Below are 20092 nucleotides of genomic sequence, written 5' to 3'. Positions count from 1 at the left end.
TACTCATGTTCCCTCCTAGAGAAAACACATGACACAGAAGACACAAGGTGTTTGAAAGTCAGCTGCATTTTTCTTTTTTTATCAGATAGAACTACAAGTACTGTACTAGCAACGGACCATTCAAAACACGCCACACTGGCCTTTGACACATGTTAAAGGTACCATTTTTGTTCAATATCATCTCCTGAACACTCCACCGCCCACGCTTATCTGACCGTGATAGTTTCCTTCTATCTTTCTATATAAGCAAGGCAAGGAGAGGTCAGAAACTGTTATTGCTGACCCGTCACCCAAACTCGTTTGTCTTCCCCCCCCCCCCTCACATTATCTTAGAGAAGGACAAAAGTACTCTTAATCTTAGCAATGTTTTTCTTTTCATGTGCATCTCCTGTAAAATGGGCATGAATACAGAATACACGCATGTGTTGAAATGATGATGATACTGCACACAGGCTTTGCTGATGAGCGTGCAGGGAAAGTTAATTAATCTGCTTACATTCGGAAGCTAAAGCAAGGTCAGGAAATATGAAATAAACACGGCATAGTCATCACCACTTTGGTGAACACTATTCAAAGAAGAGAGAGAGAGAGAGAGAGAGAGAGAGAGAGAGAGAGAGAGAGAGAGACACACACACACACACACACACACACACACACACACACACACACACACACAGATAGATAGACTGAAGGAAACATCCCCCCCCCCCAAAAAAAAAGCAACATCAACAACAACAGTCATTACACACTCACAACCAGGATCACTTTTGTTCCAGTTAATACTCCTAAACATACTTCTTCTGCCCACCCCACCCCTTTCTTAAACCATTTCAATCTCAAAACACTCACTCATTCCGATGCCGACAAAATCCATATCTTGTCGTTTTTTGCGGCCGATGCAGAAGTTCTTGTCCGCCAGGTAGGCCACAAGGATGAGCAGGGGGAAGAAGATGAAGGTGAGGACTGCCTCCCACATCTCCACCACGTTGGGGGACACTGCTAGCAGCACGATGGCCACCCACACATAGGCAAGGATACCTGTGCAAGAGAAACATGTCCACTAATTGGGCGGAGTCGACTACGAAAAGTATTCTTCGCGAAGCTAACCGCACGAAGCTCAAAGGCGGTCGTCAATTTGGGCCCGAAGTCTTTTTACATTTAGTCAAGTTTTGACTAAATGTTTTAACATAGAGGGGGAATCGAAACGAGGGTCGTGGTGTATGTGTGTATGTGTGTGTGTGTGTGTGTGTGTGTGTGTGTGTGTGTGTGTGCGTGTGTGTGTGTGTGTGTGTGTGTGCGTGTGTGTGTGTGTGTGTGTGTGCGTGTAAAGCGATTCAGACCAAACTACTGGACCGATCTTTATGAAATTTTACATGAGAGTTCCTGGGAATGATATCCCCGAACTGTTTTACTTTTTTTCGATAAATACCTTTGATGACGTCATATCCGGCTTTTTGTAAAAGTTGAGGCGGCACTGTCACACCTTCATTTTTCAATCAAATTGATTGAAATTTTGGCCAAGCAATCTTCGACGAAGGCCGGACTTCGGTATTGCATTTCAGCTTGGTGGCTTAACAATTAATTAATGACTTTGGTCATTAAAAATCTGAAAATTGTAAAAAAATGTTTTTTTATAAAACGATCCAAATTTACGTTCATCTTATTCTTCATCATTTTCTGATTCTAAAAACATATACATATGTTATATTTGGATTAAAACCAAGCTCTAAAAATTAAAAATATAAAAATAATTATCAAAATTAAATTGTCCAAATCAATTTAAAAACACTTTCATCTTATTCCTTGTCGGTTCCTGATTCCAAAAACATATAGATATGATATGCTTGGATTAAAAACACGCTCAGAAAGTTAAAACGAAGAGTGGTACAGAAAAGCGTGCTATCCTTCTCAGCGCAACTACTACCCCGCTCTTCTTGTCAATTTCACTGCCTTTGTCATGAGCGTTGGACTGACGATGCTTCGAGTATACGGTCTTGCTGAAAAATTGCATTGCGTTCAGTTTCATTCTGTGAGTTCGACAGCTAGACTAAATGTTGTATTTTCGCCTTACGCGACTTGTTTTAAACTTCTTTTTACCGAAAACTCAGTTCTAAAGCTTCGTGCGGCCAGCTTCGCGAATTATACTGGTCTTACAATGGCGGTACATGTACAGAGAGTATGAACAAAAGATCTGAAAAATCGAGGTCTTAAAATGTCTTTAAGGCGGGCAATAGACAAACTCAGGAAATAACTCTGTCGGGTTCGTATGGGTTGTGGAAAGGTGAATGCTCTTGCTTTTAATGAGTGGCTTATTCCTTATAAGGTCACATGGACATAAAGCAAGAGTATTCACTACTATCATTACGCACACACACACACACACACACACACACACACACACACACACACACACACACACACACACACACACACACACACACACACACACACACTCTATTGCTCCATCATTGGCTCTGAGCTTCAGCCTCTCAGCACTCGATTCCCGAGTGTGGCGCTGAAGAAGCTGAGCATGATCCGCTCTGACGACCGCCACCCTCTGCACCAGGCGCTCGCATCGTGCGAGCCCACGCGTGAGTCATCACGCCGTTTGAGGTGCTGGCGGACCAGGACGAACCGGATGAGGGACTCGTTCCTCCCGATGGCTGTACGACTCTACAACCAGTCCCTGTGAATGTGACAGTATGCTAGATAGACTTGAGTGCTGTGAAATTTGACTGTGAGGACTATGGGTGATGTGAACTGTGATGTGAGGACTATGGGTGATGTGAACTGTGACTGCGGAAGGACAATGAGTGCTGTGAACTGTGACTTGGAGGACTACGGGTGATGTGTAGTAGGTGTGAGCGATGGTAGAGTAGAGGACGTGTGATTGGCGGGGGGGTAAGAGTGAAATGTTGACGTCTGTTTACTTTGTATGATGGGGGGGGGGGGGGGGGGGATTATGATGTAATGTAATGTATGATGATGTACTATGTGTTGATTGCGTATGTATGGGGGTTATGATGTAATGTATATGTATGATGATGTATTCTGTGTCGATTGTAAATGTATGGTGGGGTGGGGGGTATGATGTAATTTAATGTACGATGATATATTTGGTGTTTGATAGTGTATGATTGTTTGTTAGTTGTATATTATAGTACGATGTTTGATGTTGTAATGTTTGTGCGTGTGTTATAATGCAATATGTTATGATGTAATGTGTGATGATGTATTCGGTGTTTGATAGTGGATGTATGCTTGTTAGTTGTAGATCTAGTACGATGTTTGAGGCTGTAATGTTTGTGCGGGTGTCATATGTAGCCGTACGAGGGTTCCAGTGTGTGAGTTGTGCATGGCCGGGCGCTAGAGTGCTGCATGAATGAGTAAGTGCATGTGGAGTTGTATGGCTGGGTGAATTGTGGGTTGCGTACGTCCGAGGGGCACATGTAGCCTGTGTGTCTGAAGTAGTGGGTATGTGTGCGTAAGGGTGTGCTGATATTGAACTTCAGTTGTTGCTTTGTAAATGTCTATGTATCAGTGTATTATGTCTTGCCACACACATGCCAAATTTCCTTGTATTGATGAGGACAATAAAATTTCTTGTACATGTATCTTGTATCAAAACAAAAAACAACAACCCCGCCCTCTCTCCTCTCCAAGCAACCTACCAATGGTGGCAGTGACACCAAAGACCTTGACATTGGTGATGCGACGCGTGTCCCCCTCGGGGATGGCCACAATACAGATGGCCGAGATGACCAGCAGGTTGAAGGCCGCTGACCCCACGATGGTTCCAGGGCCCAGCTCTCCGGCCACAAAGTTGTTGCCGACGATCTCGATCACGGACAGCATAATCTCTGGCGCTGAGGTGCCCAGTGCCAGCAGCGACAGGTTGGCTACCGTGTCGTTCCAAACCTGATAAAAGTGATAAAGCAAGCTGACTGAGGTGTGTGTAATAGAAACTGTTGCTGCACTTATTTCAATCGCCGACAGCAAAATCTCTGGCGCTGAGGTACCCCGTGCCAGCAGCGACAGCTTGGCTACCGTGTCGTTCCAAACCTGGTAATACTGATAAAGCAAGCTGACTGAGGGGTGTGTAATAGAAACTGTTGCTGCACTGATCTCAATCGCCGAGAGCAGCCTCTATGTGACTGAGGTACCCAGCACAAGTAATGCTGAGATTGGCTACCGTGTCGTTCCAGACCTGGTAAAAATGAAAAAGAAAACAGACTGAGGTGTTTGTAATAGAAGCTGTTGCTGCAGATCTCAATCACCGATTGCAGCAAAAAGCTGCATCTTTGGGACTGAGGTACTCAGAGCCAGCAGCGAGAGGTTGGCTACAGTGTTGTTCCATACCTGGGGATAATGATAAAAAGTTGACCCAACAGCAGAGTCTCTGGGACAGAGGTACCCAGCACAAGTAATGAAGATTGGCTACACAGTAATTCAATAACGGGTATAAGGATACCAAAACAATAATAACAACAACACTTTCTCACTATCTCATGAGGTGGCCTACCTTGAGTTCCAGCTCCCTGTTGCCATCAGAAACGATCCACCACTAAGCCACCACCACCACAGCCAACACCACAACCACCACTACCACAACCAACAACAACAATAACAACACTTTCTCAGTATCTCAAGAGATGGCCTACCTTGACTTCCAGCTCCCTGTAGCCCCCAGGCGAGTTGTTGTCGGGCATGCGCACGATCCTAGTCTTGCTGGTGATGCGCTCGATGGAGCACATGAAGATGTCGGCGACGATGGCCACGGCCAGGAAGCACCACAGCAGACCCAGCAGGTAGAGGAAACATCGGGCCCCTGCGGACCACGTGTACTCGCTGATCACTGGCAGGAGAATTCCTTCATTGCAAGGGTAGTCGTAGGGGTCGAAGATCGGGTAAGGCGTCGTGGCGATGGTAATGTTGGTCGCGTTAGACATGGTGGGAGTTGATTGCAGAAGCGATCTGCGAGGAAGGAGTGCTCAGCTCACCGTGAGTGTGAGTTCGGGGATTGCCTGAAAATACGAAGGAAGATGTGAGATTCAGGATGGCTCTCGTAGTGTTGAGCGTAATTGTCTTCTGCACTGTAGGTTGGGAAGAGGAAGAAAATATTGTAAACTGAAGAGCAGGGTTTCATTTACTAGTGCGCCCTGCGCCACTGGCGCATTAAATCTGAAAATGTCCCATCACAATTCCCTTCAGTGCGTCAAAGGGCGCATTGAGATTACGTACCACTACGCCACAAAATGTACACTTTACATCGGATTACACACACACACAAACACACACACAAACACACACACACACCGCCCTGATATGGCCCTTCGTGGTCGGCTGGGCGTTAAGCAAACAAACAAACAAACATTAAACAAAAAGGAGACCACTCAAAGATGAGGGGGTGACTGGAAGCTTTATTCATGCTTCAATAAAATACCATAATAAAATAATGCAAAATGTCGCGCTTGAAATGAGATTAAAAGACATGTACATATTTTCCTGAGGATTTGCTGCGCGCATAATAAACATCCCACAGTGGCGCATAAATATCAAAACATAGTATACTCCACAACAGCAGGATGGATAATCCTGTCTTGGCCCACACAAACATACGCGCTAAAAAAAACACAAAGGAAAAACAACAACCACACACAACGAATTAATACTCAGACACACGCACATAATTATTTCTTTCTTGTAACATAAGCATAACCAACACCATACAACAAACAAGCATATAAAAAAAAATACATGCAGAGGCAGTTAATTCTTCATAATTATTAAAAAAAAGGATAAGGCAATCCAGTCACACTAAGCTCAAAAGGGTGGGAGGGAGGGGAAAAAATTTTTGTGTGCGCACTCGCGTGAGTTTGGCAGCGAACTGACGCAGTGGGCACAGGCCTGTGTTCACAGCGACACGCGCACGTGAACTTGCTGATTCACTCAGCGTAGCGACAGCCGTGGGAGCTAAGGGCCTAAATACAGGCGACGTTAATCCCTAGTAGTTTAAAATACATTTCTGCGAAATTCCTATTAAACAAAAAGGAGACCACTCAAAGATGAGGGGGTGACTGGAAGCTTTATTCATGCTTCAATAAAATACCATAATAAAATAATGCAAAATGTCGCGCTTGAAATGAGATTAAAAGACATGTACATATTTTCCTGAGGATTTGCTGCGCGCATAATAAACATCCCACAGTGGCGCATAAATATCAAAACATAGTATACTCCACAACAGCAGGATGGATAATCCTGTCTTGGCCCAATTGTCCAAATCCACTTCACTCACTCTACCTTTAAAGTCCCTTTAGTGCGCTGTCACAGATTAAAATGTCCCTTTTACGTTTTGACAGCGCACTGCCTCTGTGCGATTGCGGAAGCAATCCGATCACCAGGGATGGCAATGTAAGCTAGGCAAGCGTATGAGCGCCAGTCTCCAATCTGGCGAATTGTCTCTATCGGAAGACCGACTTGATAAGCCCAGGAAGCACCCCCTCTGCGGAAACTGTGCCCGGCGTACTGCTTGGGATCAACACCTGCCTGCTGCAGGCACTGCTTAACTTTTGACACGAAGGACGAGGGGGTCAGGGGGAGAAGGGGGGGTTGCCGGACGAGGCCACGAAGGCGGGGCCGTCGGGCGGGGCGTGGGGGGGGGGGGGGGGGGGGCTGAAAGCTTGGAAAATCGCAGCGACCGGGCAGAGCAGAGCAGAGGGCATCCTCCTGAAAATCAGAGTCAAAGTGCGATTTTTGACTGAATAACCTTGGACCAACTAATGGTGATGCGCACAGCGTCTGGGTAGAATTTTTGTGTGCGCACTCGCGTGAGTTTGGCAGCGAACTGACGCAGTGGGCACAGGCCTGTGTTCACAGCGACACGCGCACGTGAACTTGCTGATTCACTCAGCGTAGCGACAGCCGTGGGAGCTAAGGGCCTAAATACAGGCGACGTTAATCCCTAGTAGTTTAAAATACATTTCTGCGAAATTCCTAAACAAACACACACACACACACACACACACACACACATACACACACACACACACACACACACACACATACACACACACACACACACACACACACACACATGGATAATAGGGGCTAATTTGGCACCATACATATTGCACCATTTTGCATCATTGGTGAAAAACGCGTACAGGCCTCTTTGGCATTTCTTGCCTTCGACCATGTCCCATCAGAATTTGGTAGAGGGGGATAATTAATGTCCCATCGCCTTTTTCTTCCAGGTTAAACCCTGGAAGAGTATAGTCGAAACGTTTTACCCGTACAGTTTTGCATCCCGGCATATTTTATTTCCTCTCAGTTTTCTTTCGGGAAATTTATCAAGTGGAAGAGAAAGGAAAACAGGAAATGAGAGTACAACGTCATCAGAATGACGCCAGAATAGATGCACTGGTTCGATCTACCATCAAGTTGAAAAACTATTACGCTGGTCAGCTCATGTTCTCAGTTCTTTCATTATCAACACAATTTTTTTCTGCCAAGATTCTTGATTACGGCGGAGTATGTACCATTACCATATCAAAACTGCGATACGACATCGTGAACCAAAGTACTCCTTCAACGCTAAAAAAAGAAAAAGAAAAAAAAAGTCGACCATAATAAAGACGAAGATGATGAACGCAACTGAGGTCAAATTCTGGAGTGTCCGCTTTCGCCGTATGCCCACACACACAATTATCAAAAGGCCTAAAATCCAGCAGCTTACTAGTCTACTTAAATGGAACCGTAATTATTTAATATAAAAGCGCAGAAGGCAAATGGATTACTTTTTTGCTATTCACTGTTCGGCGTTTGCACAGCACAATAGAGTAGGCTAACACACAAAACAGCAGTTCTGAAATTACATATTCATCAAACTAACCACAACGAAAACATTGCGCAAACAACCCCTTACACAGAGAGCATAACTAACTGGCAAGTTCTAAAATGTCACGGAACACTACTGTGCATTAATTGGCAAGGTGGCAGGTGCGATAAGCAGAGGAAATGAACTAGGCCTACATGTACTGGTGAATTATAAAGTAGCCTACTTCAGTGGCTTGTCTTTCGTCGTAGATCTCTTCTAAACACAAACAAATTAAGATATGTACTACTATATATTGAAGTCCTCAATATCTCCCACCCACCTTGTTATCATCCAGGTATTCAACACTGCATTATCTTCAACAATCCACTTGTTTAGAACTGTCTTATTCATTTTTGGAATTCCGGCACGCAAAACATATTACGTCATGTATAATTACGTCATAGACAGACATTGCGTCAAAGGATATTTTGTAAACATCGTGCGAGCTAATTATAGAACACCCTGACGAAGGCCACGAGGCCGAAATATTGGTGAACACGTGAAGGCTTGTTTTGCTTATTTTTTTTCCATATTTGTTTGTGTTCTATATATATTATAGCTGTGATGATTCATTGTATTCTAGTTCTCGTCGCGATATAACCTTCGTGGTTGAAAACGACGTTAAACACCAAATAAAGTAAAGTAAAGTATTGTATTCTAGTTCATTTTGCTAGAGCTAGAGAATGCTGTCATAATGCGGTCACACATGTATCATAGTGAGCCGAAAATTCTGCACGCTTTAATTTTAAAACTTATACATTTACGCCAAACTATGCCAACAAATACCATCTGATCACGCGCGTGCACACACACACGCACGTACGCACGCACGCACGCACACCCAGCCCCTCTGACACACACACACACACACACACATACACACACACACATATACACACACACACACACACACGCGCGCGCACACACACACACACACACACGCACACCCACCCCCACTCACATACACAACCCACACACACACACTCGTACGCACGCACACAAACACACTTGATAGTATATACACATGTATACGTGTATTATATAATATTGTACAGAACGCTTACTTGCTGTTTCGCGAGTCGCTTTTTCTTCCAGTGATTAAAACAATGTATCTAAAAAAAACAAGCACTAAGAAAACGGATACACCCATTCTATCAATCTCCCCACCCCACCGCGTCACGCACATGTATTATTATGAACTGTTATTTTGAGTTGTTAGCGTGATCTTACTCTAACTTTCACAACTCCGGACCTCTGACCGGCACGGTTGGCCTAGTGGTAAGGCGTCCGCCCTGTGATCGGGAGGTCGTGGGTTCGAACCCCGGCCGGGTCATACCTAAGATTTTAAAATTGCAATCTAGTGGCTGCTCCGCCTGGCGTCTGGCATTATGGGGTTAGTGTTAGGACTGGTTGGTCCGGTGTCAGAATAATGTGACTGGGTGAGACATGAAGCCTTGTGCTGCGACTTCTGTCTTGTGTGTGGCGCACGTTATATGTCAAAGCAGCACCGCCCTGATATGGCCCTTCGTGGTCGGCTGGGCGTTAAGCAAACAAACAAACAAACTCCGGACCTCTCTCACGTTTCTAATCTAACAACACAATCCGTATACAGCTTTATCTGACAATCTGTTAAACTGATCTTTATTTATTTTCTTGACATGAACTACCTGAAAAGATGTGTTTACAAATAAAGCACACATCATGCACGCAACCCATTATTTTTCTTTTTCTGGAGATAACTATATTTAACTCTTACAAATTAGGTAAGTCGGCTTAAGTACTCATACAAAGATTCAAGAGAGAAGGATAGTTCTCATTTGAAGACAGTGGGTGTTTACACGGACATGAAAGACCCATCAAAACAATAGCCGTGGGTGTAAGTATATCTGCCTACCCCCCTCCCCCCTTTCCTGGCTCCCCCCCCTCGCCCAAGTGACCCAAACTGCAGTAGTAAAAAGTCCACACACAAAATTTTTTTTAAAAAAATCTACCAACATAACTTCAAATTCGGTGACTCCCCCACACATTCCACAGACTACTTCTGTCCCACAAATCCAGGTAGTAAAAGGGGCGAATAAGAGCAAAACACACACACACCGTCGTTTTAATGACGATTCTCGTTGTTCAGTGTGCTCTACGTGTACGATGAGACTCAACCACATTCCGCTCAAGTTTCTGTTCGTTGACAAAGCAGACAGGTTCGGCGAGAACTAGGAATGTCCGCACAGAATATGCACAGAGGTATTTTTTCTCATGAACAAGCGTAAGTAAGTGTTTGGAAAAAAGTCGAGATCTGAGCAAAAAAAGGAAGAAGAACAAGAACAAGAAAAACAAGTCGCGTAAGGCGAAATTACTACATTTAGTCAAGCTGTCGAACTCACGGGATGAAACTGAACGCACTGTATTTTTTCACCAAGACAGTACAGCTTCGTCAATCCCTGCGTGAAGGAAATCGCTCACCTCCCACGTGCAAAACGTAGTGATATTGACACGCCAGATTAGCGCGGTAGCGCATTGTGCTAAGCAGGAAAGCGCGCTAATTTTCTGTATTCTTGTTAACTTTCTGAGCTTGTTTTGAGTACAACCTATCATATCTATATGTTTTTGGAATCAGGAAATGATAAAGAATAAGATGAAATCATTTTTGGGTCGATTTCTTAAATTTTAATCGTAAGATTAATTAATCTATTTTCGTTAATTGTGATCACATTTTAAGAGTAAACATGACATATGTATATATTTTTAGATTCAGAATGTGATGAAGAATACGATGCAATCAATTTTAAATCTGTTTGCGAAAAATCGATTTTAATGACAACTTTAATGAGCAAACTCATAAATTAATTTGTAATCCTTCAAGCTGAAATGCAATACCAAAGTCCGGGCTTTGTCGAAGATTACTTGACCAAAATTTCAACAAATTTGGTTGAAAAATGAGAGCGTGACAGTGCCGCCTCAACTTTTACAAAAAGCCGGATATGACGTCATCAAAGACATTTATCAAAAAAATGAAAAAAAACCGTCTGGAGATATACTCAGGATCTCTCATGTCAAGTTTCATGAAGATCGGTCCAGTAGTTTTCTCTGAATCGCTCTACACACACACAGACACACACACACACACACACACACACACCACACCCTCGTCTCGATTCCCCCCTCTACGTTAAAACATTTAGTGAAAACTTGACTAAATGTAACAAGTCGCGTTTGGCGAAATTACTACATTTAGTCAAGCTGTGGAACTCACAGAATGTACTACGTTTCGATTCATTCAAAGATGCAAAGATTTTCGTTGTTGATACAAAGGGACTTGACGCTCACTTTCTGCACGCTGAGAACGCCACTTCCTGCAGTGACGCTGAGAACGTTCAAAAATACCATCAAAATATTAATTCTGCCCTTATGACTAAGGAGTTACGCCCCTTATCCGTTCGTTTTCAAAGCCTTGTGTAGGGAACGTCATGGCTTTGAGTTGAAAGTGTCTCCCTGGCTGATAGAAAGTCGAGATAAAGTCGGTGACATTAGGTCAAAGCGGCTGCACTGTCGCGTACACACGTTACGACAACGCTTGAGGCTAACGTAATATGAATTATAGTTATGGTTTTTTTTCTTCAAATCTTTGAATTATCTGATCACTTGCTACAGGCTCGGTTCGCTGTCCAACCAACGCAACACACGCTGTCTGGCAATGACGGGCAATATTAAACATCCCATTGTAATCGGCTAATGTAGCCTTGAAGAACGAAGGAAAAGACATAAATTAATTGTTTTTCATAAGATGATACATAAAAAATGCCCCCAGTATTTAGTAAATGTATTGCCCCCTCTTGTAGTTGATATTAATCCGTATCATAGACGAAGACCATTAGAAAGACACGTGCCTCCTCATAGAACCGAATTATTCCGCAACTCTTTTATCCCAAAAACGACTGTACTGTGGAACACCTTACCAGATAACATTAAAATGACCACCTCCTTGAGCGAGTTCAAAAATTATTTGTCAAGTGCTGATTTTAAAGTACCATGCCATTATTATTCTGGAGAAAGATTTGAACAAGTACATCATTGCAGATTGTGTATTGGTATGAGTGATTTGAATTTTGATTTATGTAAGCGGCACCTTAAGGATTGCCCTCAATGCGAGTGTGGTTATCCCAGCGAGACTGCTGAACATTACTTATTGCATTGTCCCATGTATAGAGATATAAGATTATTGTCCATTGATAATTTGACAAATGATTATAAGTATATCGAAATATTATTGAAAGGCATCCCGCAATATCCACGAAATGTCAACCAGACCATATTCATAACTGTACAGGACTATATTAGACAGACGGGCAGCAGGTTCCGTAAATGAGCCTCTATATTTCACTCATAACATTTATTAGACACTGTCATGTGACATGCTGCCTGACAAATCTTTCCCCATAACCTCTCTCATGTTCTCTTGTTGTCTCGATTTATGCGCAATGTAGTGACTTTTCCTCTGTTAACAACAGGGGCGGACGAGGGGGGGGGGGGGGGGGGGGGGCACAGGGGGCACGTGCCCCCCCCCCCCGAAAAAAGAAAAGAAAAAAAAAGAAGAAGAAAAAAAACAGATTTTTCTATGCTGATTCTATGACCATTTCTAAGTTCAAATGGCACCAGATGGCACCATTTTGCTTCTTTGGGCAAATTTTTTTTCCGGGGGGGCATGCCCCCGGACCCCCCTAGCAAATTCGGGCGCTTCGCGCCCATCACATTCACTTTCGATTCAAAGTGCCCCCCCCCCCTTACAAAGCAACTGATCCGCCCCTGAACAATATGCATTAACTTTGTGCGAGTGTCTTATGTGCACTTATTACAATTGAAATGAGATCCACTCTCCTCAAATATTGGCGCTTCAAGTCTTCTTCTTCTTCTTCTTTTTCCCTTTAGCTAGCTGCTAGCTGCGGCCGGGCCGCGACGACCTAGTTCGGCGAACGTTCGCCGACGTCATCAAATCAGGGGATTCCCCTATTATTTGGTTGCAGCTGCGAGTTAGTACACAGAACTGGTTCGGTGGAATGTTCGCCGAGCGTTCGACGAGCTGGTTCGGCGTGGTTCGGCTGTGGTCGGTGGCGGGCTTAACTCCTATTCCTGTTCTCTCGTGCCCTTTCCCCACCTCCTGTATCACCAACCCCTTCCCATTTTCTGCTTGTCTGTGTATCTGTTTTGTTTTTGTTTTGTTTCTTCGTTTCCTGAAATGAGTTAATGTATTTATTCCGCCATCATGCTAACCCTTGTTTTGTAATTACTATGATTGCTTAAAATAAGCATTATATGCTTGAGTATGTAATCATCCATGCATTGTTCTTGTCATGATTAAAATTGAATAAAGTTTTGTTTAAACCAATCGGCTAATTGGATTTCTTTGCAAAACCGGCTTTCATATCTATTACTCCGGGCTTTGTAATGTAATTACTGCCTTCTGTCAGTTGTATTCAGCCTAACAGGTAATGCGAGTATTCATTGTAAACATACCACGAGTTGGTGGAGCATGGTCCATTACGTACGAAACAAAAGGTTATATCAATGGCAAACAGAGTGTGTAAGTGAATAATACTAATACTGATAATACCAAAACAAAACCCACACACAAACCCAACTCCGGTGTTCAAGGAGTCATTGTAATGCTTTTACCACAGAAAGCAGATACCAAAACCCGAGGTATACAAATGAAAGGTTCTAGCTGTTGTGTGATTCAGTTGTTCCATTCCAAAACATTGACATCGAAACAATGCGTTTTGAAAATACTTGTACATTTCACAGCTGCTCCACAGGCACCCGACATCCTGCTCCGACAGGCATACTCTATCCTCGGCACAAAGGGTCAATATTTAAGGCCTTATTTCTAAAATAAGGCCTTAATTATGGAAAATAAGGCCTTATTTTAGAAATAAGGGTTTATTTTTAGAAATAAGGCCTTATTTTTTTAAGGCCTTATTTTTTGCATTTTTGACCCTTTGTGCCAAGAATACTCCACACCGTGGACCCTAGACTTTTTTTTGGCATCAACACGAAACAGATAAATCTAAGGAATATTTGAATTAGTCTGACTTGCACACTAAGTTGTATCATTTTATTTTGAAGTTAAGGGGTATTACAGTGATTCGAGAAGGCCTCTTCACTGGTCCATATTAGGCTCCAAGTCTCCTCATCTGGACCCTTTGTGAATTTTTCTGTACTTAATTTTTGCTGAATGTCTATCACAATTAACTAGTTAACTCTAATTAGGCCTAACAGTTAACCTAAGAGAAAGGACTACCAAACACAAAATGAAACTTCTTCGCAAGAAAACAAGCTAGTTATCAACAAGAAACAAAAAAGTGGTCCATATTAGGCAACCTTCCCTTACCTACTATTTACCAGCACTGATTTTTGGCTCACGTAAGTTTAGCCTATGCGATCGTAACTTTGTCTGTCTGTGCGTGCGTGCGTGCGTGCGTGCGTGTGTGCGTGCGTATGTGCGTGCGTGCGTGCGTGCGTGTGTATGTCTGTGGTAGAAACTCTAACATTTGAAGACGTCACATTACATTGACGTCACATTATGACGTAAGAGGGTTAGACGTCACGCGAAGGAAGTACTGAAAGTCTCGGTCATTATTATTTTGAGCGGGCCGAGACTAGTTGGCAGTCGTGTCCCTGTAAGTAGGCTACATGCAGACAGACAGATCTAGATCTAGTGTCTCGCTTTCTTGCACAGTTTCACCTATGCTCTTTCTGTGTGTGTGTGTGTGTGTGTGTGTGTGTGTGTGTGTGTGTGTGTGTGTGTGTGTGTGTGTGCGTGTGTGTGTGTGTGTGTGTGACGGAGTGATTGAGTTTGTGTTACTGTTTGTCGATTTCTTACGTGAGCCTTGATGGCTTCGCCTCTTGTTTATTTTATTTTTATTTGGGGCGTTCTCAAAAGGGGGTTCCACTGTATACGTATTGTCAACCGGCCCTTTACATATTAATTTCTGGACGTTTAAGGCAATGGGGAAAGTGATTGAATCTAACACCCCCATTTGCCCCTGGCGGCGTGCCATTTGCAATTTCACGGCGTGATTTATTTATTTATATTTATTTATATGGGAGATTTATATAGCGCTTGACGTTCTCTAAGCGCTTTACATATTAATTTCTGGACGTTTAAGGCAATGGGGAAAGTGATTGAATCTAACACCCCCATTCCACACAACCGTTCTAGGTCCCGTTCCCGTACCGACCAAGGACGGCTGCCACAACAATGGAACGCTGCGCAAACGGCCGTTTTTGGCATCTTTGAGCAGCGTCTGACCATAGTGGCAGCCGTCATTGGTCGGTACGGGAACGGGACCTAGAACGGTTGTGTGGAATGTGGGTGTGACAACTCAGTGTGTGAGAGCGCTACCGTTGCGTTACCGTTGTTTTAAGTTCATTTAACGATCCAAGATCGTTACACCATGTGAAAATGCCCCATTAACCTTTGATAAGAGTGTGGCTTAATTTGACAGCAAAACTCAACTTTGATGAAGTCCCCGAGAATAAACCACCCCAGCTGCCGACCCCCCCCCCCCCCCCCCCCGGCCTTCCCCCGCCCGGAGGCTAATAACCTGCTCTTTCATTTATGTTCATTACTGGTGGGAGGTTCCACTGTATTATTGTTGATGAGTCGTTTGGAAACATAAAATCACTCCCATCTCCCCCCTTTCCCCGTCGCGATATAACCTTGAATGGTTGAAAACGACGTTAAACACCAAATAAAGAAAGAAAGACATAAAATCACCGTAGGCTATCATCCCCACCAACGTCTTCGCATTAGACTTTCATTCACTGAAACGAAGGTGAAATCTGGTTGCTAAACAGGGCCGGACTAGGCGAAGAGGAGGGGGGGGGTTGCCAGTGGTGGCCCAGGGGGATGTCCCCCCTTGCGGCAGGGGGCGGATCAGTTCATGTTATGACTGGTTTTTTTCAAAAGTATATTGTGAAGATATGGGTGTGAAGGTGCGAAGCGCCGAGCCGACGGCGCGAAGCGCCTAGCTTGCTAGGGGGGTCCGGGGGCATGCCCCCCCCGAAAATTTTGAAAAAAAGGATGCAAAATGGTGCAATCTGGTGCATTCTGAGGATGATCATTACCAGTTTGAGGCAGCAGATTTTGTCACTGATTAATACCCCAAAAATTGAAACTCAATGTAAAATAAAGAAATGCATACCTCATTCAATATTTTTATTTTTTGGCTGGGGGGGGGGTCCGGAAACCCTAGAACCCACCCCCCCCCCCCTCGTTGTGGGGGTCAGGGGGCGAAGCCCCCTGGAGCTGACGGGTAGGTCATATTCTGAGATAGGAAAATGGTCGCTCCTTGCATGAAACGGCATAAAATAAGCAATAATAAAAAAAAATTAAATAAGTAAGGTACATGTTTAGGCTAGGGGGGGGGGGGGGGGGGGGTTGCGCAACCCCCATAACCCCCCCGGTAGTCCGGCCCTGCTAAACTAAAGTAGAAATCTCAGTTATGAATAATCACATGTGATGGGTCAATCGGACTCTTTACCTGACTGCCGCATCATAGCCCTTCCAACTAAAAAAACAACCTCCACCCCTCTCCCACCAGCCCTCCCTCCCCCCTCCATAAAATCGAGTCAAACAGTTAATTGACTGAAAATTGTTGACATGAAATCCTATTGTCTGGTAGAAAAGGAAGTAGAAAATAAAGTACATCGAAATCAAAGGAGAGTAGGTCAGAGTACTTGTGGATAAAAGTGGCAGACGGATGGTGGACGCAGTGCGGCGAAACACAAGTATTGACCTCCGAGCTTCAACTCAAGGGATAGAACTCTATGAATTGACATCTTTAGCAAGGGCTACCGTACTTATTGCCCTTGACAATGTAGGTGTGACCGACAGGCTACTAAGTGTTATACAGACCAACATCAATGACAAGGCCAAATAAAACACATATGTGTTTATTGTAACCTGACCGACACTATTTTTTCCGGACAAACCTAGCTTGTTCTCATTGTTTTCATTTTTTTGGCAATAGATATGACAAGAAACCCCCCCCCCCCCCTGAAAAAAAAACACCACCCAAACAATCTGACTTAATGTGCCTGAATAACAAAATAATACTTGGCTTTTATTTTCTGTTCTGCTTGAAAGCTGAATTATTTCAAAGAGAACAATAATGTTGACGGGCATGGAGGGTATTATTTGCAAGTTGTTAAGCATATTTTGCTAAATATAGCAATCATTCCTGGATTGCTGAGATTTGAAGTGCATGTTGTGGTATGGCTTGCATAAAACAATTGATGGAGTAGACATGCATTATATTGTTTTTTAATTTTAATCAAAACACACACACACACATGTACACACACACATGTACACACACACACAGACACCAAAAAAGGCTATATTTGTAAGAACTTTATTGAAAGCAGAATGCATTAAATGCCACCCCTGTAACACACAGCATGTGTGAACACGGAGCAGCAGCAAAATAATGTGCAACAATAAATATTCACAGTTGTTGCGTAAATAAAGTAAAAGGAAATAGTATACATGTGGTCAAATTGAGGCAAAGATTTATAAAAATATAAATGGAAGTAAAAGCACATCCACCATAAAAAATGTTAGTCGAAAGGCAAGAAACTTGAACAGGCTTTGCAAAAAGAAGGAAACAGCAGTATGTAAAAAATAGTGAAGACTGTGTGTTTGTATGTGTCTAACCAAAAGGTTGAAACAATGATTTAACAGTATCCTGAAGCTCATGCATGAAAGCAAAAATATTAATTGTTGACACCACTGAAGCTTACCCAGTATACCGTCCTAGACAGAACACATGCCTTCCATTGCTTGAGCAAAGCAATGCATACTATAAGCAAAATTAAAATGATTTAATTTAAGCCAGAAATTGGTTCATATTGCACAACCAAATACACATATTTTCTCTATAAAAGCCCCTCTCCCCAAACCAATACCCATCCACCAAACAGAGTTTATTAGAACATGTTTCTTTTTGTGTGTGTGTACAATCATAAAAGTGCTTTAAGTATTTCTCCCTCAAAACAGAATTATTATCCCAGAATATGTGTTTTTTCAACAATTATAAAAAGTACCATTTTTAAATTCATCAGTTAGTGTTTTTCATCGTAAACACTAGCCCAAACACACAGAAAAGAACAGCCTTTACTTGTAAGAGAGGTAGTTTACGAACGTTTTTAATGTAAAACAAGTAACAGAGTCAGCCATTATAACTGCATGTAAAATATACTTCCAACAACATTGTGCAGTAATTGTGAGTTCCAGTATGATAAGAGCATAAAAGGCAAGAAAGAGCATTTTGACCGTTGAAGGATGGAAGGGGCAGGGGGGGGGGGGGGGGTGGGGGGAAGGGGAACCTCAAAATACACTTGCACTTCTTGACCCCTCACCTTTATATTTTTTAAATAAAGAATGGCGAAAACTATTTATTTTTATTTTTTACAAATGAGTGTTTTCTTTGCTGCCTGTTTTCAGGTCCTTACAATTTATATGAAAAAAAAGAAGAATGCTGCAATTGTGCAATTGTTCATGTTCATTTATTTTCTTAGGGATCAACGTTTACAGGTAGAAAACTTATTGAGGAAGATGAAAATTTGAGTTGTGAAAGAATCAAATGTGACACTGACAGGTATATACGCAGAAACACTATTTCCTAGAGATGTGTTTGTAGAATGTTATGCAGCGAACACTCATTTCAACACGACCAATAAAAACATATTACACAGTATTTTACACACAGGACAGTACAGTAAGCAAGTAATCCAATGTAAGCAAAACATTTGGGTGGAAAATAACACATTTACCGAAGCCAAAGGATAAGTGAATTTCTCTTTAATTTGTTAAAGTACTTCACAACAACATGTCGCACAGTCACAAAGTAGCAAATAAATAAAGAGGGCCCATAACTTAAGTATTGTTATTTAACAATGTAACTGTCCGTTGAACTTCAAAAGATGAGTACAATTTTGTACACACAATGAATTACATGTACACATATACCAGTCAGATTTTTAAGTTCAAATATTTCATTGAAACACTTGAAGATTCTTGATGAAAACAACTGCTGATGATATGAATAGACAAAACAGAGAGAAAAATATCCATATCAACATCAATAGATTGCTATTGGGATGAATACATACACCAATACAGGAAGGGAAATATCAATGACACTTAGATGAACGTCACATGACGCTTTGATTCTCATGACTGTTTACTAAGATTTTGTCGTTGCACTTGTATGCAGCAAGCATTTCGCAGGAACGCAGCACTGCATGTTCCACCACATAGAATCCCATGCAACAGAGTTATAGCTCCCTTCTCAATCTCAGCTCCGTAGCTTACTTCCCCAGTTGAGGTGCGTGGTTAATCTTACTATCTTATAACTGGATAGCATAGGTCTCATTCTCTTTTCCAAAACAGACCAACTTTTACCCTCTTATTTTTACCCAGATGATAAATCTTCCTATACTCTCATATAAATGCGTAGCATTGCTCTCATTCGCTTTTGAATGAAAGTCAAACTTTTACCCTCTTGTTCTGATATGGTTGATAAAATTAATTATTCACTCGCATAACTGAATAGCATAGTCTTCAATCTCGTTTCAACCATGGTCTAACTTTTAGCCTCCTACTTTGACGTGGATACTGTAGTTTACTCTCGCGTAACTGTGTGGCGTATCTCTCACTGTCCTATTACTGGCCTTCTAAGCCCTATAGTTTGCTCTCTTATGTCTGTGTCGCATAGCTCTCACTGAGGTCTGACTCTAGCTTCGTATCTCTGCTATTACTGGATAGTCTAACATTAAGCTTTCTCAGTCCCAAAGTTTGCTCTCTTATGACTGTCTGGCATAGCTCTCACTCTCCTATCACTGACAGTGTGACTCTTAAGAGCTTCCTATCTTGACGTTAATGATGGAGTAGCTCTGCAGGGATGACATGAGGACATAGAAGACCCACAGAGAGACCAGGATGGCGGCACAGATGTACTTGAAGACGACAGGACCGCCGAGCTCAGCGCCCACGGTAAAGCGCCGGACAATTAACAAGAGGATAGCGATGACAGCGCAGGATGTGAAAAGGATGACGCTGAATCCAAGGTTGCCGGCAGGAACGGCAAAGTCTTCTCCCTGTGAAGAAGAAAGATTTTGTGCTGGTTAACACATTCATCAGCCGTGAGGAGAAAA

The 20092-nt window shown here is 42.8% G+C and overlaps 2 protein-coding genes across 6 annotated transcripts in view; both read right to left on the bottom strand.

The window, feature by feature from the left end:
- The window catches only part of LOC138955008 (sodium/calcium exchanger Calx-like), a 91847-nt gene extending 83610 nt beyond the window's left edge, over positions 1–8237 (bottom strand). Inside the window, exons 1-4 of the mRNA XM_070326736.1 lie at positions 8160–8237; positions 4662–5024; positions 3672–3918; positions 850–1038 (exon numbers count right to left, since the gene is read on the bottom strand). Coding sequence (XP_070182837.1) covers positions 850–1038; positions 3672–3918; positions 4662–4949 — 724 coding nt within the window. The 5' untranslated portion in view covers positions 4950–5024; positions 8160–8237. The remainder of the gene's footprint in view (positions 1–849; positions 1039–3671; positions 3919–4661; positions 5025–8159) is intronic.
- Positions 8238–17273: 9036 nt separating this feature from the next.
- Positions 17274–20092, bottom strand: part of LOC138960262 (sodium/calcium exchanger Calx-like) — a 114665-nt gene continuing 111846 nt past the window's right edge. For all 5 annotated transcript variants that reach the window (XM_070332077.1, XM_070332076.1, XM_070332080.1 and 2 more), the window contains one exon: positions 17274–20035. In XM_070332077.1, the coding sequence (XP_070188178.1) occupies positions 19793–20035 (243 nt within the window). In that variant the 3' untranslated portion in view covers positions 17274–19792. The remainder of the gene's footprint in view (positions 20036–20092) is intronic.

This window comes from Littorina saxatilis, linkage group LG2 (genome assembly GCF_037325665.1).
Source record: "Littorina saxatilis isolate snail1 linkage group LG2, US_GU_Lsax_2.0, whole genome shotgun sequence".
NCBI lineage: Eukaryota > Metazoa > Mollusca > Gastropoda > Littorinimorpha > Littorinidae > Littorina > Littorina saxatilis.
Note: the sequence above shows the minus strand (reverse complement) of the source record. Positions and strands in the feature narration are given on the sequence as shown.